Source organism: Mytilus edulis, chromosome 1 (assembly GCF_963676685.1).
Source record: "Mytilus edulis chromosome 1, xbMytEdul2.2, whole genome shotgun sequence".
NCBI lineage: Eukaryota > Metazoa > Mollusca > Bivalvia > Mytilida > Mytilidae > Mytilus > Mytilus edulis.
In genome coordinates, this window is record NC_092344.1 from 87,941,988 (window position 1) to 87,968,131 (window position 26,144).

A 26,144-nucleotide genomic window follows, 5' to 3' on the forward strand; every position below is an offset into this window, starting at 1 on the left:
TTATTCTGTACATAATTTATGCCATAAGTTTCCTTGTTTGAATTGTTTTACATTTTTCATTTGGGGGCCCTTTATAGCCGACTATATGGTTTTGGGCTTTGCTCATTTTGGAGGCTGTAAGGTGACATATAGTTGTTAATTTCTGTGTCATTTGGTCTAATGTGGAGAGTTGTTTAAATTACAATCCTACCACATCTTCTTTTTATATGTACATGTTATAATCATGCAATACAAAAACTATAGTGGCTATTGCCACAGTATCCAGAGTATCTAGAGAAGGAGACCAAACCTTAAACATAACATTGTCTAACGAACCTTTAAAAGAAATTCAAGCTCAGATGAAACCAGCAAGATGAACATGTACACCCACCTTTCAATCATTCCATACACCATATAAAGCTGACATATTACTTATAGTATCTGAGAGATAGACCAAACCATGAAAACTTAACATTTACCAATGAACTATGAAAATGAGGTTAAGGTCAGATGAAACCTGGAAGTTGGATATGTACATTTTACAATCATTCTACACACCAAATATAGTTGACCTATTGACATTGCTAAAAGTGTTTGACCAAGAAAACTTAATCTGATCACTGATTCATGAAATAAAAGTCACAGTCATGTGGACTGTAGACCTTGTAAGGATTTCATGTACCATTTTATGTTAATGGCTTTGGTGGTCACATGGTAGGGTGGTCTCCATGAGAGTTTGGAGGTAGTGTGTTCCATCCCTGGATGTGTCGAACCAAAATTGGGTATTCTCTGCTTCTCATCACTCAACATTTAGGAGTAAGAGCAGAGACTGTCTAATACAAAGGAGGGTTCATATTCATATTACATTAACAGATTTTTATCCTGAATGTGCATATAATTGCTTCTTGATGTTCAACTTTCATCAATGATCAACATCATTTCCATGGCCATCATAATAATCATGGGCACTAAATTAAAACTTCACATTAAACTACAACAAACCAAAACATAATAGACAGATACATGAAGGATTATTAACTTACAACTGGACACCAGAAACTTAATTATCATAGAACGGTGTGGAATAAATTCCAGAGTAACTTGATTAAGACTGAGAAAGCTGGTCCTTATATGTATTGTATAGATACAATGTGTTCACCTGTATAAGGTGTTGATAATGCTGTAAACAATGACTATAATACTAGACATTGTAACATCTATGTCAAGAGTCAAGGGAAAGGAGTAGGTCCGGTAAGACCCCTTTTTGGCCCCAAAATATAACAGCTTTACAAAATTGTTAAAATGTAAACTTTTAGTTATTTATTGGACAGTTGAATGCTTCTGCTACATAAATATGGGCTGTTTTTGACAATACAATGCACATATATCGGGTTGTAGCACCATTAAGTCATGCTAAATTACTGAAATCTTCAAAATTCTATCATTTTAGTTAAATTTTAGACGGTTTCCTTGTAAAACGAAAGTGGCCGCATTCGTGTTCATCCTTAATATTGAAATGTAAGTTGTATTTTATGATAATACATAACATATATAAAGGTTGTGGATGAACACGGATGCAGCCACTTTCATTTTTGACAAAAACCATCTCAAAAGTGACGTTTTTTGGCATATTTGAGAGATTTTTCATATTTGAGCTTGAATCGGATCGTTTTTAATGACTAAATCAGTTAAAATCTTTCACTTATACTAATTAAATCAAGTGAAATAGACACTTAAGTCTTTAAAAAGTGGGCAAAATCTTTCGTCAGATGAATCTGAAATTTGAGGCCAAAATGAGTCCTTACCGGACCTACTCCTTTGTTGCAGGCAAAGACAAAAACAACTTGATCATAATAATTATAATTTCACAAATACATGAAATAAAAAATAATATTATCACAGTTCCTGAGTTAAATAATATGAACTTATGTCTCTGGCATGATATAATAATTCATATTTATCTCCTTCGTAATCAGCTAAAGAAAGAATATAATCTTCTTTACAGTCTCTGATTCTACCAATTTCTGTCCAATGGATGTGAGGCTGCATATCCTTTGTTTTTGAAAACTAAATCTGCTATTTTATGTATAGTTTCATCTGTATTTTCTGTTTTACCTAAAATACAAGAAAAGTATGGTATTGTAAATAGTTGGCCTGGTAAATATGTGAGCAATAAAGGCAATAAATAGTAGTATACCGCTCAATAGTAGTAATAACTAAAAGGTTCCTGGTTCAATCCCCAATCCTGGGAGAAAATTTCAGGACTAAATTTTCGTCTCTCTCTTCACACCATTTGCGAGTATGGTCTTAAAAACGATGATAGTCCGTCAGAAGGGGGATGATAAATGGCTGACCCATGTTTAGAGAGAGCCATATCTCTTGCACATAAAAGACACCCTTGTAGATTTCGAAAAAAGAGTATGCTAATGCCGCTATAAGGCAGCACTCACACCGCAAAGTGGAAAGGGATTATTCCTAATCCACTGTAAATAAATATGTTTAAATTAAACTATTATACCGCTGTTCAATACCTTTTATTCTTGAATAAAAAAAATGTTTTGCTGTTGGAAATGATATCAAATCATAGCCATTAAGTACGGTACTGACGATTTTCTGACAATTTCGATGAAAAAATAGCTGAGTTCTAACTCATCACTTGATTAAATTTGGAGTTATAAAAAAGTATTGTATGCAGTCATTGAACAATAAAAAAGACTAATTATGCAACTACTATATGCAAGATAAAATCTTCATACTTCAAAAGGCATATGTATCCTTGATATGAATTATCCAGTTCTATCTTATGAAATATGCTTTAAGAAATAAGTTCATCCTAACATTCCAAAGCATAGGTACATACATTGTCTGACATTTGTCACAGGTGCGACAAAAACTAAATAGAAATAATAGCTACCTTTCAATAACTGCTGCATTTCATGTTTTATTCTTAAATCTGCCTCATAACAAAATGTATTTGTTATCAACAACTACAAAGAGACAGAAATATTGGCATTTTATACTGTGTGAACCTTAGATTGAGAAAAGTAGTACTGAAACTAATAGATTAATCAAAATCTAAAACTAAACAAGAATGTGTCCACAGTACACGGATGCCCCACTCGCACTATCATTTTCTATGTTTAAAGGACTGTGAAATTGGAATAAATTCTCTAATTTGGCATTAAAATTAGAATGATCTTATCAAAGGGAACATGTATACTAAGTTTCAAGTTGATTGGACTTCTACTTTATCAAAAACTACCTTGACCAAAAACTTTAACCTGAAATTTGCACTATCATTTTCTATGTTCAGTGAACCGTAAAATTGGGGTCAAAACTCTAATTTGGCATTTAAATTAGAAAGATCATATCATAGGGCACATGTATACTAAGTTTCAAGTTGATTGGACTTCAACTTCATCAAAAACTACCTTGACCAAAAACTTTAACCTGAAGCCAAAAACTTTAACCTGAAATTTGCACTATAATTTTCTATGTTCAGTGAACCGTAAAATTGGGGTCAAAACTCTAATTTGGCATTTAAATTAGAAAGATCATATCATAGGGCACATGTATACTAAGTTTCAAGTTGATTGGACTTCAACTTCATCAAAAACTACCTTGACCAAAAACTTTAACCTGAAGCCAAAAACTTTAACCTGAAATTTGCACTATCATTTTCTATGTTCAGTGAACCGTAAAATTGGGGTCAAAACTCTAATTTGGCATTTAAATTAGAAAGATCATATCATAGGGCACATGTATACTAAGTTTCAAGTTGATTGGACTTCAACTTCATCAAAAACTACCTTGACCAAAAACTTTAACCTGAAGCCAAAAACTTTAACCTGAAATTTGCACTATCATTTTCTATGTTCAGTGAACCGTAAAATTGGGGTCAAAACTCTAATTTCGCATTTAAATTAGAAAGATCATATCATAGGGCACATGTATACTAAGTTTCAAGTTGATTGGACTTCAACTTCATCATAAACTACCTCGACCAAAAACTTTAACCTGACATGGGACAGACGGACGAACGGACGAACGAACAGACGAACGAACAGACGGACGAACGGACGCACAGACCAGAAAACATAATGCCCCTACTACTATCGTAGACGGGGCATAAAAAAGTTCAATGATACATCACAAAAAAGATAATTTAAATTTTTTGTTTACTAGGTATTCAAATATGAATAACATCAAAACTTTACAATTTATCTTCAAAACAAGGTAGAGTGGGGTGCTCATTTTCGCCACATCTTTCCATGTTTTCTAAAGTTTATGTTCAGGTCTAAATGTTTTTAAAGTATATTGATATTTCTATATGAAGATAACTTCAAATGCAAAATATTTTTAAGCTTGAAAACGTGTTTGTTTGAAAATAATCATCTGAAAAGTTAGATTAAAGGGTGTTTGAAATTTCCTGATGTTTTGTCAATGGGGGACACATATTCGCCGTTTTTACACATCTATTTAAAACCAAATAATTGCAGCTTTAAACACTATTTATCAAATCAATTTCATTATAGATGAATACAAGACAATTCAAAGGTGTAAAGAACTGAACTTTATGGGCATTCAGTCAAAGAATCACTTAGAAAGACTTCTTTGAAATCGTTTTTTATTCAGGAAATATGCTGAAAATCGTTGTCCGTTTTTCGGTCCTTTTCGGTAGGTGTCGCAATTTTGTCTCAAGTTAAATAATAATCATATTTGTTATAAAAATATGATTTACCGGCATATTTCTTCCATTTCAGCCATCCTTTGAAGTTTTTACACCTCAAAATCATAAAACGGCAAAAATTGTGTCCCAGGCAAATATGTGTGCCCCACTCTATACTTTTTTTCAAATAGCTTTGAATACATTGATGCTTATATACTTAAAGTGTCCTCTTACTGTTTAAACAGACTTATCTGTCAGAAGCTTACACTTCTCATCTAGCCTTACTTTCTAAGATTCTGTGAAAGTTTGTGAAAAATATTTTTTGTGATAAAATAAAATACCCTTAACACTTTCTCTGATATTCACCCTGACAGAAGCAACTTGAAACGATGGCTTCCATAGCTATTGTGCCACAAGTTGGAGATCTTCATATTAAATATTAATAAGAACTTGCCTGTAGTTTATTCACTTACAGCATAGATATAGTCTTGTAAATGTTTAAATAAAAAAAAAAATTATCCTGGATTTTTTTCGACAAAAGGGTTAATAGTGTTCAGAATTTGAACTTCAAAGTCAAGAAAATACACTCATACTAGGTTTATATAGACTTTGTAGCAATTTGCTACACACAAAACAAAGTTGTTTTAGTCTGGGTTGTCTCCCCATTAAAATATTTACCTCATGATCAGAGTTACGTAATCCTATAGAAAGAGATCGACTAGTTCTGGCTATACATGATGTCATGGCATATAAATCTATCACAATGTTGGCTAATCTTTTAAGGTCTAGTTGTTCATGTACTACTTTCTGTAAAGATAAATACATTATAACTATTATTATATTAGCCCTTTGCAAATATATGATGAGTTCATTAAGCAGGTTATTGTGTATTCATTTATTTTCATGAATACCGATTTTCAAGGATTAGGGAAAACTTGAAATTTTCTGGGATATTCCATTTCGTGGTTTTGCCAAGTCTGCAAAGGAGCCTATATAAAAATTTGCATTTGTTAAACATTTAAATGTTGTTCACCTGTACCAATGAAACCTACAAAAACTGGTATCCTACAAATAATAATGAATCCACAGTACATAGATAGATCTTAAAATTTAGGAGAAGGTATGAAAAGGGTCATATTGGCTCCATGGATTCAAAAGTCTCTAAGAGTGATAAACTTATATCAAACAAGCTTAAGTTACTCACTACTGAGGATTATTGATTAGCTGCATAGAATGGGTTTATTAAATCATTGCTTTGTAGCTTTGTTTTTCTGATTTATACAAAATAAGATGTGACATAGTTTTTTAATTATAATTTGTAAAGGTGAGATTAGATAAACAAAACCTCATATGAATTCCAGAAATGGAATAGTCAGTTTTAGGTTACTTTTTCGGTACAACAATCAAATAGCAGAGGAATAAGATTTGATTCACAAGACAGATTTATGAAAGTGTTTCAAAACTTGTATCTGAACCCTATATTTGACTGCTATGTGTAATTTTACTATTCTATCATTTGCAATACATTTGCAAAAATTTGATTCCTACGATTTCTTTAAGGAGGTTCGCTACTCAGTTACAAAATATTAAGCTTTTCATAACACTAGTATATATTGATAGGGAATAACTAAAGGAACTAAAAGAGCCAAAAAAATTATAGGTCAATGTGCTCGTTTTTGAGATATTAGCCACTGAAATTTTGGCGGGAAAATGTTATCTCTTGATTTTTCATAGCTTTATCATTGACAACTTTAAGTGCTCAAAAACTATTAAAAATAACACGGATTTTATAAGAATTTATCAGATGGCTTATAATTATAAATGTAAAAGATTTATTAAGAGAAAAATGGGCGTCAATGAGCAAAATATTTAAGGCATCAAAATGGATAAAACCAATGGATTCCGAATATCTGACAAAAATTACAAGACATGACAAGCGAACATCCTTAACAAAGGTATTCCACATTTTACTTACATTCCCATATCTCTCTAATACTCTTTCTACTGCTGTCTGGAATATAAAGGTGCCTGTCTCTAACGACTGTGCAGCTGTCTACAACATCACAATAAAACATTACACAAAGCTTAATATCTATATGTAATATAAACATTACATTCTTAATATAAGAAAAAACATATATCAGTCAATATTATTTATAATTTTGTTTTTATGTGCATGCTTTTGTCTGGTTTGTGATTTTTTATTTTATTATACCAATAGGGCTGCTGCAGTCATGCTTCAGTGATTCCCTAAATAATCAACAATATTTTCAACTTGCCCCTAAAAATGTACCAACTAAGTATATCTAGTACAATCGCATAGCAGCTGAAAACATAATTAACCAGATGTTATGACTACAAGGCCGACAACGACATGATACCAATATACTACAAAATGTTTTTTAATTTTTGTGGTCATATAAAAAGGAAAACAAATTATCATTTATCAACTAGCAAAATAAAGAAAAATATTTTCTTAATGATTTTCATTGTTTTTAATTACATAATGTACAAATTTGAGTCAACTAAATCAATAAATTGAAAACATTCATCTATTCCGTTATAGCATAAATTGTTGTTACTTTAAAATGTCATATGACCAGACTACAAATTCAATGGGCTTACTTCTTAATTTGATTTCACACAAATAGCACTTAAAAAAATAGTAAAAAGTAAGGAAAATGGCACTTTTTCACTCAGATTTCTAATTTAATCATCTAAGTCAATTGGAAAACATGAGAATAATGCTAAATACATCTAAAAATTGATGTTTTGAACCTCAACAAGTCCACCACTATCTTTCACTAAACAAATTGACTAATCATTAAAACACAGAAAATTTATCTGAGCAGAAAAAGAATCCAAATTTTTGTACTTAGACTAGTTTGGCATCCCGCCACATTTATCCACACCACAAAAATGCAAGATAAAGCATAAAAATCAAACATATCCTTAATCTTTGATGTCATTATAATTAGATGTCACATAAAACTAGAGGCTCTAAAGAGCCTATGTCGTTCACCTTGGTCTATGTGCATATTAAACAAAGGACACAGATGGATTCATGACAAAATTGTGTTTTGGTTGGTGATGTGTTTGTAGATCTTACTTTATTTAACAATCTTGCTGCTTACAATTATCTCTAGCTATACTGAAATTGGCCCAGAAGTGACAGTGGAAAATATTTTGTAAAAATTTACAAAAGTTTACAAAATTTATGAAAATTGTTAAAAATTGACTCTAAAGGACAATAACTCCTTAAGGGGTCAATTGACCACTTTGGTCAAGTTGACTTATTTGTAGCTCTTACTTTGCTGCACATTATTGCTATTTACAGTTTATCTCTATCTATAATAATATTATATCAGATTATAACCAAAAGCTGCAAAATTTTCTTAAAATTACCAATTCAGGGGCAACAGCTCAACAACAAGTTGCCTGATTGGTCTGAAGATTTCAGGACAGATAGATCTTGACCTAATGAACAATTTTATCCACAGCAGATTTTCTCAAAATACTTTGGTTTCAGAGATATGAGCCAAAAACTGCATTTCACCCTATGTACCATTTTTAGCCATGTTGGCCATCTTGGTTCACAGGCAGGGCATTTTTTAAAATAGATACCCTAATGATAATTGAAGACAAGTTTGGTTAAATTTGTCTGAGTAGCTTCAGAGGAGAAAATTACAAAAAAAATCCCAAAAATTGTTAAAAATTGACTTTAAAGGGCAATTACTCCTTAAGGGGTCAACTGACCATTTTGGTCTTGTTGACTTATTTGTAGATCTTACTTTGATGAACATTATTGCTGTCTACAGTTTATCACTATCTATAATAATATTCAAGATAATTACCAAAAACGGCAAAATTTCCTAAAAATTACCAATTTAGGGGCAGCAACCCAACAACGGGTTCTCTGATTCATCTGAAAATTTCAGGGCAGATAGAAATTGACCTGATAAACAATTTTACCCCTGTCAGATTTGCTCTAAATGCTTTGGTTTCAGAGATATAAGCCAAAATCTACATTTTGCCCCTATGTTCTATTTTTAGCTATGACGGCCATCTTGGTTGGTTGGCCAGGTCATTGGACACATTTTTTAAACTAGATACCCCAATGATGATTGTAGCCAAGTTTGGTTGAATTTGTCCCAGTAGTTTCATAGGAGAAGATTTTTGTAAAAGTTAACAATGACAGACGACGGACGCCAAGAGGTGAGAAAAGATCACTTGGCCCTTCGGGCCAGGTGAGCTAAAAATGAAACACACCTTAAGACTAGGGTGCACTTCTTCATCCAAATGTAATTTTAATGCTGGCTTCAGTGGATCTGACATCATTCTCTTTTTCAGGGTCCCAAAAAATAATCCAGGGTTGGCTAATGGATTTCTTAATTTCCTGCAACAAATATACACAAAAACTAGTCTAATGATGAAAGATAAAAACATGTAATTACATTGATGTGTACAAAATATGAAAAGTTCACTCAATAGAATCAAGAATATGTGGTATGAGTGCCAATAAGACAACACTTCATCAAAGTCCCAATGTGTAAAAGTAAAGTTGATCATAGAAATATTTATTTTGTGTGTTGTTCATTGCATCTCATGATAGTTTCAATGAGGAAATACATTTTTTTTATTTAATGATATTTCCTAAAACTAGACCTGAAAAATAAGAAAAAATATTTGCATTTTACCCATATGTTCTATTTTTAGCCTTGGAGCCAGTTTGGTTGGCCAACAGATTATCAGATATATTTTTTAATTTAAACATCCTGAGCATGATTGGTACATTGTATTTACGTTTGTTCAATTTGATTGCAGTTTCAGAGGAGAAACTTTTAGTAAAAGCTCAAGGATGACCACAGACAATGGATGCTTATAAGTGATGGTAAATGTTAACACTGGCCCTTTTGCAGCCAGTTGACACAAACTTGTGTTAAACTCTCTTGAATAAAAAATCTGAATTTGTTATCATTTAAAAGAACTATATTTGGCAATTCAGAAAAGTTTTAAAAAAGTTTGAATCAAATTGATCCAAGCATACTGAAGTTAGTGTGCAACAATTTTTTTCTCCATCAATTGAAATATTCCATACAAGTTTGATCAAATTTGATTAAAATATTATCTAGATATTGTGCAACATATGGTCAAATGGTTAGACATACATACATATTGAAGGAAAGATAGACAATGGTACACAAACATAAAATCCTTAAATTAAGTGTACATATAATTATATTGAATTTACTATGTAGATCTTACATGTTCAAATTTTTTTATTTGCATATTACAAGAAAGAGTAAAATTATCAGACAAAAAGGGCAACATTCTAACAAATAAATCATATAATAAAAACAAATACTTGACTAGATCTTTCAGCTGTTTTCCTGCATGCTGACAGCCTTGTAGTGCAACAAACATTCGTAGAATTTCATTTGTTCCCTGAAAAAAGGAATACAATGTTGAATTATTTTATTATTGCAAAATTAAAATAAGTAAATAACTATGATTATATCCATTTGAACATGGAAGAAGAGGATAATATTCCTTTAAGCAAGTCATAAATCTCGGATACAATTTTTATAACTGTGAAAGTTTCATTCAATGAACAATTTTTTTTTTTCAAATCATGACACAAAAAAACTATTCTTATTGTGTACAAAAAAATCATCTTGCCATATAAGGCCCAGTTCATAAAACAAAGTTTTAGAATTGTACATTTTTTATGTAATTTATGTTATCTAACTAAAATAACTATTAACATGATTTGAATATTTTTAGCCCTTAAATGTTTTTATCTTAAAATCTTCACAATATATACTCTATATTTAAAGCAATGGATTAGATAATTTGTATCTTACCTCAAATATCATAAGGATTCGTCCATCCCTTAATAAGCGTTCATATGGATAATCCTTCATATATCCTAAACCTCCTAATATTTGTAAACATTCATTGGCACATACCCAACAACCCTCTGAACTGAAAATCTAAATGAGATAAAAGTTTATATTAGAGTTAAAAATAAAATAAAATTTACTGATAAACTTAAAGCTCTTCTTTGGAGTAATGTGATATGTCCACATTTTGAACAGAGGTAAACAAAGTTTACAAAAGCAATGGGTGCAAAAGTCTACTTGCAATCGTCAAGAAACAGACTTTTAAGGTGAATACTTTAAAAAGTTATAGAGGTTATCTGCATACAATCTTCATATATATGCATGAAAGATTTCTTGTGAATTTTAGTTTTAGTGAAAGACTATAACCCTACAATGTCTTTAATAGAGAAATGTATAAATATAAATTATAATTATCAAAAGATTTAAAATGAACAGGTCTTTTAAATGCAATGTGGTTTGACTGCCATTTCTGAATTCTTGGTATCATAAATCCTCTCAAAATATCATTATAAAAAATAAAATAGCATGTTTGTGGATTTCTGTAAAGCCATTTTCATGTAGTTGCATATAAAAGATTAGTATACAGTATGCAGAGGTGGTCAATGTCCTGGATTGTTTTTGATAGTTGTCATTTATTTTTAGTTATCTCCCTTTTGTGTCAAACAATTTTTTGTAAAGTCAAACTGGAAGCTGGTTGTAATCTCCCTTTGAGTCAAACTGGTTATTATCTCCCTTTGTGTCAAACTATTTTTTTTGTAATTCAAACTGGTTATTATCTCCCTTTGAGTCAAACTGGTTATTATCTCCCTTTGTGTCAAACTATTTTTTTTGTAATTCAAACTGGTTCTCCCTTTGAGTCAAACTGGTTATTATCTCCCTTTGAGTCAAACTGGTTAATATGAGGCAGGAATTACCTGTGAATGGGGACGAAGTCTATGATTTTTTTTTTAAATCAACAATGTTAAAAAGAAAAAAACGGAAATACCGTAATGTTTCCGATTTTGGTTCTGTTGTTAGGGATTTTAGTTGTGACGTTATTTAAGTTATGACGTCATATTCAATGTAAACAAAGAAACGCTGTCATCAGGTAACGTTTTTTTAATAACAAACATTTTTTTTTAAATGAATTAGTATTAGTTCCTTTCTCAGACTGATAAATATACATTTTACTCAAAGTCTCATGTAAACAAGACCGGAAACGGAAGTAGATTTCTGCGTCGATCTGGAAATTCAAAAACGCAACAAAAAAAAATTGAATGATTTTGAGTTCATTAGTTCTACTGTAATAGGGGACTTCATCCCCATATTATCTCCCTTTGAGTCAAACTATTTTTTTGTAATTCGAACTGGTTATTATCTCCCTTTGTGTCACCCTATTTTTTTGTAATCTAAACTGGTTATTATCTCCCTTTGAGCCAAACTGGTTATTATCTCCCTTTGAGTCAAACTATTTTTTTGTAATTCGAACTGGTTATTATCTTCCTTTGTGTCACACTATTTTTTTGTAATTTAAACTGGTTATTATCTCCCTTTGAGTCAAACTGGTTTTATCTCCCTTTGTGTCAAACTATTTTTTGTAAGTCAAACTGATTGAACTTCATATTTGCCCAGCCAATTACACAAATAAATATTGTTCACAGACAAACTTTTCTATATATAGCAGACAGTTTAACAAGTTGACGTTTTTGGGAATTACAACTTTGTCTTGCAATCAGAAATAATTTTCACTCTAAAAAAAAATCTAAAATCACTCAGATCAGTAATTAAAATAGCAGGTGCACAACTTACATTCCCGTTAAAGAATGTGTGCATGATTGGCTGTTAGGTAGTATTCAAAGAGATATGACATAATTAAAGGATAACATGGATCTGTACATGGACGCAGATGATAAACAATGCTAACAATGTGTTACATCCTACAATTAAGGGACACAGTTATTCAACTTATTGCATTTTTAAAATGTCTTTTCAGATTCAACTCTATATTGCCTAAACTAACCTTAACAATAGCAGCCTCTAATGATAAATCTGGTTGTTCATATGCATCTAAAGTTCCTGCCGTTAAATATGCCATACTCTCCATTACATATGTTGTTATAGCTAACCGTGCAAATTTTTCCTAAAAAAGTAACGAAACACAATAAAATCATCTTTGTTGATATGTTTTAAGTCTTTAGTCCTGTCCAGTTTTAAATCCCATTCGGTATGTCAATGTATATATGTACAAATCCAAAGAATTGAACAACAGAGGCTGCCCTTACTAGTAAATTTGTTTTTATCATCTAATTAATGTTCTTTCAAATAATCTGCACTATCGTTTTATATATTCAGTGGACCGTGAAAATGGGGTAAAATCTCTAATTTGGCATTAAAATTAGAAAGATCATATCAAAACTCATAAGGAACAAGTGTACTAAGTTTCAAGTTGAATGGACTTCAATTTCATTAAAAACTACTCACCAAATACTTTAACCTGAAGTGGGACAGACGCACAGACCAGAACACATAATGCCTAAAATGGGGCATAAAAATCAATAAAAATGAAATTCAACTGTTTTTTGTTGAATTAAACAAAATTTAGGAGTACTGGGTTCATCATCTGGAAAAACCCCAAAATAATTCTGAGAGATATTGCAGATTTTTTTCAATAGATACTTACTCTTCTTTAATGGAATTATAAGAGAGATTGTTGCAAATGTGTTCTAAAGAGACTAACCTTTATAAGTGGAAATTCTGACAGATATTGTCCAAACTGTGCTCTTGTTGTAGCATGCTCAGCTACCAGTCCTAAAATCATAATAAGATGAGGATTAAAATTAAGTACAATTTAAAACAGCTGGAACAAGAACGCATTATATATACCTATTGAAATATTGCTATAAGAACTAAATTGATTATTTGAGAAGGTTTTAAATCAAAATTCAGTAATAATGGCCATGCAGAAAACCTGTCATAAAATTTGAGGTTAACAAAACTTGGTTACAAAAATCAAATAAAATGCTCCCCAGGGCGCAGCTTGATAGGACTGCAGAGGTCGAACCCTTAACAGTTTGGGCAAGTATGGACACAACATTCAAGCTTGATACAGCTCTGAATTTGGATTGTGATTAAATAGTTGACACAGCAAAGGTTTCTGACACAGAATGAATGTGGTCTAAGAACTTAAATTTTTTTAAATTGGACATTTACCTTTTATGGTCCAACATCTAAAATAAAAATACTTGGTTAGATTCAGCATATGAAGGAACCCCAAGAATTCAATTTATGATGAAATCAAATAAAGTTCAATTTTGGACCATTTAGATCTCATGTGGACCAATTTGATAACAGGGCCCAAATATCAAAAATCTAAATACATGGTTAGATTCAGCATATCAGAGAACCCCATATATTCTATTATTGTTGAAATCAAACAAAGTTTAATTTTGGACCCTTTAGACCTTAATGTAGACCAATTTCAAAACAGTACCAAAAATTAAGAATCTAAATACACAGTTACCCCAATAATTCAATTTTTGATGAAATTTTGGACCCTTTTAACCCCAAATTTCCTAAACTATTGGGACCAAAACTCCCAAAATCAATCCCAACCTTCCTTTTGTCATGTTTGTGGTCATGAATCTTGTGTTTAAATTTCATGGTTTCTATTTACTTATACAAAAGTTATAGTGCGAAAACTAAATGTCTTTTGAAGACATCAACAACAACGTGTTACCAATATACAATCTCAAAAATATTTTTTGCGGTCATGTAAAAATCCAAACCAAATTTACTTACTCTAACAACAGTGTTATGTCTCAAGTCAATTGATCCAAGCATGAGCTAGTGTAAAAAATTGCTTTATTTCTGATAGTAAAAGTCCTGAATGAAAATTTTAAAACTTAAAAATTAAAAAGAACCTTACTTTTTTCCAATTTGAAAAAGCCAAAAAGTAAACTGATTGAAGCATTCTTAAATAATGTGCCAAATGTGAAAAATTTCTTTTCACTTTTTTACATAACAATGCAAAATGGCATAATTCTAGAGAATGTTTTTGTGTCAATAACAACATTTATACAAGAGTGCACACACTGAAATGTCTCGCCTTCTATACTAATCATCTAATTATGTTGATAGTCCTAAGTATAAAGCTAAGCTTTATAACAAATGTACCATAAACTTAACATTAACCTAGATAACTAAACAAAGACCAATGAACCTTGAAAATGATGTTTAGGTCAGATGAACCATACCAGGCAGACATGTACAGCTAACAATGCTTCTATACAACATATATAGTTGACCTATTACTTATAGTTTAAGAAAAAATAGACCAAAACACAAAAACTTAACACTGTGCAATGAACTGTGAAAATGTTGTCACGGTCAAATAAAACCTGCGCGACTGACATAAAGATCATAAAATATTTTCATACACCAAATATAGTTGACCTATGGCATATAGTATTAGATAAAAAGACCAAAACTCAAAAACTTAACTTTGACCACTGAACCATGAAAATGTGGTCAAGGTCACATGACATCTGCCCGCTAGACATGTACACCTTACAATCATTCCATACAACAAATATAGTAGACCTATTGCATATAGTATGAGAACAACAGACCAAAACACAAAAATTTAACTATAACCACTGAACCATGAAAATGAGGTCAAGGTCAGATGACACCTGCCAGTTGGACATGTACACCTTACAGTCCTTCCATACACCGAATATACTAGCCCTATTGCTTATAGTATCTGAGATATGGACTTGACCACCAAAACTTAACCTTGTTGACTGATCCTTGAAATGAGGTCGAGGTCAGGTGAAAACTGTCCGACAGACATGAGGACCTTGCAAGGTACACACTTATCAAATATAGTTATCCTATTACTTATAATAGGAGAGAATTCAACATTACAAAAAATTTGAATTTTTTTTTTCAAGTGGTCACTGAACCATGAAAATGAGGTCAAGGACATTGGACATGTGACTGACGGAAACTTCGTAACATGAGGCATCTATATACAAAGTATGAAGCATCCAGGTCTTCCACCTTTTAAAATATAAAGCTTTTAAGAAGTTAGCTAACGCCGCTGCAGTAGCCGCCGCCACCGGATCACTATCCCTATGTCGAGCTTTGAGCAACAAAAGTTGCAGGCTCGACAAAAAGGGGGAAGATAAGGTTAATGATTTAAGTCTTGGAAGAAGGCACCTTCAGGCTTTTCTCCTGACTGATATTAGTCAATCTTATTATTTTTTCAACATTGTTATCAAAATTAATACTCCATCCAAGTTATAATAATCAATTGCATAGCAATTGAGGTTACATTTGATACAAAATACAAATTTTTATAAGGAATGTCCAAGGAATCATTCAGTCCAAGTTTGTGTTAAATTGACCTTAATGGTTTCAAAGCTGTTTCAATTAGTTTATTGATTATGAAAGTTATATAACAAAGCTCATGTACAAATAACAGCATTTATTATTCTTGTTTAGGTTGTCATTTAATTTCTTATTTTTTATCCTCCTCATATGTATGCATAAAATATTTGCCACTGGACAAAAAATTACAAACAACCAATCCGTTTTGTATTACTTACATTTCTTTAATATAAAAAATTTAACAAAGTTCTAGAGTCAGAAAAGTAAATATTTGAAAATGACATTTTTCTATAAATGGTTTTGGCTTTTTATTTAAATAGGAAGAACAAGCACTTTATCTGCATTTTTTTATAAAACACTTCACCATGTTTTTATCCTTTATTTTGTTTAACATACCCATCATTTTCTTGAGAACACCTGCACCAGAACTTCCCATACTAAATCTTCCACTGTTTAATATGTTCATGGCAACCTTCAAAATAGAAATGAAAATAAAGGTAATTATATTGAAATGTGTTTAGAACAACAATTTTCATAGGAAATTGATAAAAGATTCCACCAGTCTGTAACTAAGGAAAGCCACCATTTTGATTTTGAATATTTTTGGTATGTTATTTCTCAATAATTAACAAAGTTATATTTTGTGCCACAAAATCTTCTAAATGTCAATATATAAACCATTTAGAAGTATACAAAAAGTATAAATATGTCTAGTGATTATGCTACAACATCACATTGTTAAGATGCCAAAGACAATGTAACAGTTTCACAGACATTTTTTTTTATAACATTTTTAAGCCTAAATATTTTCCAAAATGGAGTTTATCTTAATATGTGGCATTAGCATGCAGATAACTGTATTGTTTTTTAAGCTTAACCTTTATAAAATTTGATTTTACTGTGACAGATGCAAATACCCATTTACATAGCTAGATGATCTCAATTTGCGATAGTAAAATCTACGTTTTACTCAAGCCAAGAATAAAATGCGATACAGTTGTCTCCTAAATGCAATTCTAATGTGACGTGCTTCTTTTGCTTTGTGAATAAACCCATGCTCTAAATCCAATAATTTTTTTTGCACATGCGTATATTGACTACTGTACAATAATGAATTTTATCAAATTGGTATGCATTTAATATATTTCATAAACTCAAAACACTTCCAGCAAACTCTTAAATGATGCACATGTAGTTCCTTATTCATTTATTATGACAGTATTGTGTTGCATTTGGAAATTGACATATTTGACCTAGATAGGACAACCTTTCATGCCGACTGTTCAAAACTCCACCCCCTGAAAAATTCTTACCTTAAATCCTCCTCCAACTTCACCTATGACATTTTCTATAGGTACAGGAGTGTTGTCAAAATGAACTTCACAAGCTTAAATATAAAAATAATTGTTTTTTTCTAATTTTGAAGTTATCTTTGTATCAACACCAAGAATATATATAAGGATACAAATTTTTACAAGAGAGTATCCTATAATCTTATTGAGGTAAACATTTTTTTAGGAAAATAGTTATTTGAAATTCATCTTTGTTCATAAAAAAGTTTTGCTGAAGACTTATGGTGACGTGAATAACACCGGTATCACTCAGATTACAATTCTACCTTGACAAGTAAGTTTGTATTTAGCCTATAAAATACTTATTTAGCCTTGAGAATTGAAAGGTCAGTTTCCCATTCATACAATAGAGGTTGATAAATTTGGCTTCATGCCATTTACCTTGTCCAAAATCAAGGTCACTTTATTGTTATTGTGATATTGTTAAAGTACTAAAGAACCCTATATTCTGACCAATACTTAAAACTTTGTGCATCTTGATTTAATTGTTAAAAATCTGTTAATGTTGAATTTTAGGGGTTATTTTAGGCCTTTTAATTGAATATTTCTTTACATGGTATTTTTTTTTTCAGATATAAAAAAAAACTATCTGCTTGACTGTTATAGAAATAGATTATGCTTGCAGGGTGGTCTTGTTTTTTGTTTACTCCAAATCTGACAGATTATTATTAAGTTGCAAAATATTTTAAATGAGAGCTGAAATTTTGTCTATCTTTAAATTTGCATTGAACAATGTTGAAGGTTAAAATAATCATAATGTGAACAAGAATGAAGAAAACATCTTGGTCCCAAAAAAAAACATCATCAACCAGGATATAATATTCCAAATTTAAATTTATTATACTAATATCAGTTGAAATCTCAAGCCACTATTTTGCATGTTTACAATGTAGGTCATGTCCCAACAGTAAATCAATGAATTTGACAGTACAATGTACTCTTAGCACAAACACATAAGGTCACTGTGAAATAGATATCTAGGGCAAGAAACAGTCAGTTATACCAAACCAGTTTGACTAAATGTCTAGTTTAAAACCAGTTTGACTAGATGTGTCCTATATTTTGACAATGTGAATGACATGAGGACCTGCATGGGTTTTTTAATATCTGTATTCTTTAAACTGTTAGGGCATTTTTCTTTTAATATTAGCCTTAAAAATAACTCTCATTCTGTAAAGCAAATTCTCATGAACATGATTTTACTATATAGTCTTTCTGTTACAAGATTATTTATCAATTATGCACATTGATCATTATATTATCGGTATTGCATTACAGTTACCTAAGTTTCCTTTTTATTTTGCACATTTATTCTTTATACTTTTGCACCGCATTATTCTCTATTCTTTATTTTGTTGTTCATTTTCTCTATCTGTATTCTTTAAACTGTTAGGGCATTTTTCTTTTAATATTAGCCTTAAAAATAACTCTCATTCTGTAAAGCAAATTCTCATGAACATGATTTTACTATATAGTCTTTCTGTTACAAGATTATTTATCAATTATGCACATTGATCATTATATTATCGGTATTGCATTACAGTTACCTAAGTTTCCTTTTTATTTTGCACATTTATTCTTTATACTTTTGCACCGCATTATTCTCTATTCTTTATTTTGTTGTTCATTTTCTCTATTCTCTATTTTTTGTTGCTATTACATTTATTCTCTATTCTGTAAACCCCATTCAGACCCTTATAGGTAAACTTCTATTGTATGAATGGGATAAACTGACCTTTCAATTCTCAAGGCTAAATAAGTATTTTATAGGCTAAATACAAACTTACCTGTCAAGGTAGAATTGTAATCTGAGTGATACCGGTGTTTTTCAAGTCACCATAACTGTGCTGTATATCTTGTTATTAGCCACAACCCAGGAATCTGTATCCAAAAGTTCTTGTAAGGTCAAAAATAAAATTAAAGGAGGCAGGAGGCTCTGTTTGACAGGACTTTCACTACAAGTATACATCATAGTGCCTCATATAGACCCTGGTCTAAATAAGAGCAGTATCATTCTTTTTTGTAATGTCATCATTTTCATCCTCCTTTGTTACAAAGCTTAAAATAATGATCTTAAGACTAGAAACATCACATGGCATCAGGTGATAGAGACATTTTTATCATCATTACGCTACACCACAAGTCCTACTACCCAGGCTTGTAAAATTGCTTTCAGGCTTGTAAAATTCTTCTCTAAACAGAATCTAACTAAATTTTTCAAAAAATTAAGCTTCAGGCTTGTAGACTCAGTTAATCGTGAAGGAGTCTTCACATACTTACTGTTAGAACCTCTGATTCCAAGCTTGTCTTCTGGTTTACCATTGGTCACACCACCAAATTCTCTCTCAACAATAAAGGCTGTCACTTTATCAACTTTCTCTCCCTGTGTGGAATAAATAATACATTAATTTACAATAAAACACATAATGTTAAAATAACAAAAAGTTTTATTTGGATTTATATTCTAATGAAAAGTCAATGGATTCTTATCTCATCATTAAGCAAGAAAGGAAAAAAAAACAGCACAGTACACTAATGGGCAAAGTGCAATACTCAAATGCATGTTCAGGTAAATAAGACAAGAAAAAGATCTATCAAGTTATACACAAAACTAATTTCAACGTTTTTCAATATCAGGACAAATAAAGTTGTAAAATCAGATTAACTGTAGTCATTACTATTTCTACAACTACTTTCCAAGCTTACATCTTTCTCTATTTCTGTTTTTGCAAACACAGTAAACACATCAGCTATTCCTCCATTAGATATCCAAATTTTACCACCATTCAAATGAAATGTTTTACCATCCTCTGATAATGTTGCTCGTGTCTGTATTGAGGCAGCATCACTTCCACTATAAATAGATTTAAGGGGGATAACTATATGTCATGTTCTTTTATCTATAACATATTACAATATGAAAGGAAACTGTATGGAATTCCCCTTAGCTCCTGGTACTAAATATATCTAAAACTCTGAATAAAATTTAAAAGTAACAGCCAAGGCCATGTAAAAATATCTAACAAATCTTATTTTAACAAGAATCATCAACTTAGGTAGATATTCCTTTTCAGGATTCTTCTGATAATATATTGGCTTAAATAATCACAAAGCATAAGCACATCTGAGTGTACATTCAGAGCCTTTTACGAACTGTCACATTTTCTCTGTCTTTAATAGTGGTGGACTAGACCTTTATTGTTGACCAGCAATTTCTCCCTTTTTTTTTTAGTAACAACAGTCATTATAATCGACAGAAACACAGGAGAGTAACAAATCTAAAAATAGATACTCTATAAATTATTGTGACCAACTTTGGTATTAGTCAGTTGGCATTGAAGTTTCAGAGGAGAAGTTTTCTTTTTTAAATTTACATACAGTTAAAGACAAGACATATAATTGATGCCACTGATGAAAATGGATCAGCCATATGCGCTAAAATGCAGCTTATCTAAAGTTTAAAACCATTATATTTCTAATTACCATTTTAAAATTTCCCAATGATTACTAATAAGGAAGTGTATCCTACCTGGAAGGTTCAATTAAGCAGAAAGTAGCCACATGTTCGCCTACCTGGAAGGTTCAGTTAAACAGAAAGCAGCCACATGTTCACCTGTTGCCAATTTTGGTAGATATTTTTGTTTTTGAGATTCAGTCCCAGCAATCAGTATTCCCTGAATAAATATAATTGAAATTTACAAAATTATAGAAAATGGTTCTTTCTTAGATTTTCAATTCACATCAATAAAATACCCAAAAAGTAAACAAATTCATACTTTTGACCACTAAAGATTAATACTAAAACTAGATCAATATCAGCTAAATAATTTTGTTGGTGATGCTGGTCACTAGATATGTCATAAATGTAAATTCACCTATGGACTTGAAAATAACAATGACTTTTGACTAATTCATACAATGAATGTCTGTATAAGTAGACTGGTTAGCTGTTATAAACGATAAGCACTTCCTTCCAGTCTCACAGTCTCCGTATGTACCTTTGCTTGTTCTTAAATTTTGAAAATACTTCTTAATTTTATTATGCATAAAAAGGATGCTTTAGATAAAAAAACATAAGGAAAAAGTAATGGTACATGTACTGTGTTTCCAATTACCATTAATAAAAAAAAACATCAAAAAAGTCAATCTAAAAAACTTATCAAAAACCTTTATATTTTGAAGCTTGAAACAATACATTTCAATATCAAATTATTTTAAATCTATCTGCCTCTTACAAAATAGGGTTGCATACCAAATGATGGAAATGAAGAAATGAAGCAATAGCTCAATACTATACCCCTATCATCATGACCACTTCTGGACTGTGAATATAACTTTCTTCTATAATATTGTCTTACTTTCAGGCCAATCGACTGGTGAGCTGCTAATGTGACTGATATAGAACCATCAAGTGCTGTTATTTCTGCTAGTCTGGCAAATTCTGTAGCATTTAGTCCTAGGCCACCTAAAATGTTTCAAAACTATATGTTTTCTGCAAAATATATGTACAAACATTGAGTTGTTCAATATTACCCACATAGCTCTTAGTCTTTATACTAGAAAACCTTTCATGTGTTTAACAATTTTTCTTGCAAGTGAAGTAACTGATCCTTTTGTTTTCAACATCCTTTGAAACTTTTATCACGTCTTAAAAACCAATATAGCAAAGCATAATAAGATAAATTTTAATCCAATTCACTTGACTATACAGTATACACAGAGAGGACATATTATCATACTCCCAACACTGATTTTGGTGTAACACAGTGTCACACTGTGAAATTCAGATTTCTCTCCCAAAAAAATCCCAGTTATAACTCCCATCTGGGAGGATTTTATGTCTTGTTGATTGCAGGTAAAAGTAATAAAAATCAACAAAGCATGACTATGGTCTGACATTGACAGGTAACTACAGGTCAACTATTCTAATGGCTTATTCTCATTTCGCCTTAGCTGTCAAAATAGTTATATAAAATTAATCCCAGTTTGCCTTGCACAAATTTTCAGGTACACAATAATTAACTAAGGCGAAATGGGAGCATGTGTGGGCGCACTACGTTTGCGCGCATTTGGGGATTAAAATGTTTTACGTTTGCGCAGCTTTTGATTACATTTGCGTGCATTAATTTTACAGGTAATCTCAGGAAAAGATATCAATAAAAATTATACTAAATCATAAATGACTATATTTTTTTTGTATTTTCATAACAGATATGTCTATCAATTATTAATTTTGAAAAAAGTTTGTTAATTCAAATTATATATTGCTCATATTGATTTCTAAAACCAAGTATAAACTCCGTTATAGCTTAAGGTCAAGTTACAATAAATGGGCTATGTCACAGATTTTCTTAAAATTTTGCATACACCTTTGACTTGTTGAATTGTATCGCAAAAAATATGCGGCTTTATCTCTTTTCTTCCCTACTTTATGAGACTTATACTAATGGAAGGGGTACTGATACTTGTAAATAATTGAACAAATTAATAAATATATGAGTATTATTACATTTTGTACCTGTATTTTCTCTAAAAATTTACTGATTGATTTTTTTCAAAATAGGTGCTTTAGGAGACTCAGACTAACGGAAGGGTAACTGATACTTGTAAATAATTGAACAAATTAATAAATAAACAAGTATTATGACCTGTAGTTTACCTGTCAAAAAAATGTGTGCAAATGTAATCAAAAGCTGCGTGCAAAAATGATTTTTGTGCGCGAATGTATTGGCAATGCCCGCAAATGTAATGGTAATGCGTGCAAACGTACTGCACCGGCATGTGTAAGCAATTTAATTAATTGTTTTGTTTGTATTGCAATTAGTTGATATTTGTTATTTTGATGTCAATTCTACCATCAAATATTTTTTTCTATTTTTGGTGTCCCATTTTTTAAATAATTCTTTTTTATAGTTGCTCTTCTTTTTCTGAAATTGTATTTTTTTTTTTACTTATGTGTTATATTTTGTAAATAAAGTCTTATTAGAGATGAAAAATTGGATATGGATATTTCATATTTTAATGAATAAATAAAGACAAATATCATACTACATGTATCATAACAAATATTTTATTTCTGAATCAGCACTAAATTCAAAGCACAATTTTACATTTGCGTACCAATAGAGATCAATAGAGAAAATGTACATGTTATTAATAATACATGTAGCATACGCTTTGTGTTGAAGACTGTAATTTAACCTATGATGGTTCATATTAATACTTTTACAAATCGTTGTCTCATTGGCACTCATAACACATGTTCTTATATCTAAATAAAGGTTACTTACCATATTCTTCAGGAATTTGTTGACCAAATAACCCTAAATCTTTTAACTGCTGTAAAACATCATCAGGAATTTTAGCTTTTTCATCTATTGTCTTTGAATCAACTACAACAAAGTTGAAAACTTTTCTATCAGTCAGCCAGGGAAATTATACAAGTCATCTTCATTTGCTTGAAAGTGTTAGTAATATTTACTTGTATAGAAAATTTTGGAAGACTTGGATTTAATTTTCAAAGTTTGATCTTTTCCCAAAATTTACTTCCACAAGTACTATTTTTACAACCCCCTTAACATTGTTAAATTTTTAAGTTTTGGGAGGTCAAAACATGCATAGAAAGAGCAGTATGTTGACAGGAAAAATAAACTAACTTTCTTTCTTTTTTATTAGATAGAGACATTTAATTTTTTTAAATATCATGACTACAATTTATTATTATTATCTATCTTATGAACCTCAAAGACTAAAATAAGATAGAACCAGGTGCTCATCAGGGCACAGCTTTATACGAATGCAGAAGTCGATCCCTGAACAGTTGGGGCAAGTATGGACACAACATTCAAGCTTGATACAGCTCTGAATTTGGATTGCGATCAAATTTTTGACATAATATGAGTTTCTGACACAAAACAAATGTCAAGATCTTACAAATCTATTGCGCAATATTGTGCAATTAAAGATTTCTTCTTTTAACTTTTCAAAAATTTGGAATTTTAGAAATTTGAAAAAAAAATTAAAAACAACTACCAGCCCCCTTTTTTTGCAATTAGTCCAAGACCTGACATTTCTTAATACATAATATACAAGTAGTGTAAGGGAGGTAAACCAGAACATACATGTACCCAATATTGTATGTTAAATGTTTTAGAATTACCTCCCTTACACTGCTTTTAAATTGTCTTAATTGTCCATTGAACAGAAATACCTATTTTTTCCCCTTTTTTTGCCCCTAAATCCGAAACATTTTGAGCCATAACCCCTCAAAGTCAATACTAACCATCTCTTCATGGTATGGTAACTTGTGGTTTAATTTCAGAGAGATTCATACACTTAAACATAAGTTATTGTTTGAAAACTACAAAAAATATTATTTTGGGCCCTCTTTTTGGCCCCTAATTCCTAAACTATTGGGACCATAACCCCCAAGATCAATCACAACCTTCCTTTAGTGGTATTTAATTTTCTTGTAAAAATTTAAAGAGATCCATACACTTAAACACAAGTTATTGTCTGTAAACTAGAAAAATGCTTCTTTTTGTCCCTTTTTTGGCCCCTTATTCCTACATATTCGGGAAAACTAACCTCAAACTAAATCTCAGTTTTTTTTGTATTTTTGCGGTTGTATAATTATGGACCAAGGATATTAAACTTGTACAGAATGAATAACTACCTTCATCAAAAAATCTTTCTATAGGCTGCACCAATTGGTTTATATCATCTAACTGTTCTTTCGTAAGTTCAGGGTATATCAGAGCATCCTGAAAATGTCAAAGCATCTACATTGTACATACGAATACTTTGTTTTTGTCTGTGTCACTTAAAATTTATAATTTTACAGGAAATGGTGTTTGAATTTCTGTACAAAATATTTACACTTTATCTGTTAATGTTGACCATGTTGACAACCTTCCCAATAGTTGCTGATTGAACACAGTTATTTTGTAGCACATTTCTTTTAGGCAATAACACGCAATAAATTAAAATCAACAAAATCGCTAGTCCATGGTAAAAATCTCATCAGAATTGTGATTACCCCACAGGTCTAGTGAACATCTGAAATCATCATATTTTCATATTAAAATGTTTAGGATTTTATGTCTTTACATACACATTACACATTATTGCTATTCCAGGCTGACCCAAGAATCTGTCTCGCTTGAACTACTGACGTCATACAACAATCACTTTACCATTGAGGCGTCAGATAAATTCTATTTCTGATGTCAAAATTTCACGGAAACCTGTGTGATATCCAGTAACAGCTCAGAGTAATGGCCGACAATAGCGATTAGGTTCATTGTATGTAGATGTATTATTATTATTGTGGGCAAAAAGCTGTATAGTGCTTATGTAACCTCCACTTATATTTTATAATAACATTTTCTCTTCTATTTGATTGGAAATAGCAGTATTTGGAAGATCATGTAAAGTTGTTGCATCGGCTAATACTTTTTTTCATAATTACCTTATCAAAATTTCCAAGAAATAAATTTTTAACAAATGGATCATTCGTTTTAGGTTTTAATGCTTTCTGGATATACTCTCCACTTTGACTAGTTTGAGTTATTTCTTTATCGTCTAGATCTGCTTTCTGAATAGAACCGCTACTAGCTTTTCTACGTTGTAACCTTACAATGTGCTTGTTAGAAGAAAACAGTTTATCCTTTGAAAAATACCGTAGAGTATAACTTGTTCTCGACCACATATTTCTTAGTTTCAATTTCTATTTTTATACTGGTTCCTCTGTGTATTCAAACCAACCCGGGAACCAGACGAAAGGGTTTGAATAACGGATAGAAATAAACTATATTTATACCAGGATATTAACTTTTATCCTTGATTACGATACTTATTTTTAGTATTAAT

At 31.0% G+C, this 26,144-nt stretch overlaps 1 protein-coding gene across 1 annotated transcript; it reads right to left on the bottom strand.

Annotated features, from left to right (window-relative positions):
• Window positions 1-1,823: 1,823 nt before the first annotated feature.
• Window positions 1,824-26,047, bottom strand: LOC139515507 (complex I assembly factor ACAD9, mitochondrial-like). The gene is made up of 18 exons (XM_071305086.1): window positions 25,744-26,047; window positions 24,949-25,036; window positions 23,564-23,665; window positions 21,632-21,738; window positions 20,847-20,947; window positions 19,980-20,127; window positions 19,554-19,656; window positions 17,235-17,308; window positions 16,318-16,393; window positions 13,268-13,338; window positions 12,551-12,670; window positions 10,513-10,641; window positions 10,014-10,093; window positions 8,918-9,044; window positions 6,624-6,701; window positions 5,327-5,455; window positions 2,894-2,966; window positions 1,824-2,094 (listed from the first exon to the last, which is right to left on the bottom strand). The coding sequence occupies exons 1-18, from the start codon at window positions 25,981-25,983 to the stop codon at window positions 1,994-1,996; spliced, it is 1,947 nt and encodes a 648-aa protein (XP_071161187.1). The 5' UTR covers window positions 25,984-26,047; the 3' UTR covers window positions 1,824-1,993.
• Between the last annotated feature and the right edge of the window lie 97 nt (window positions 26,048-26,144).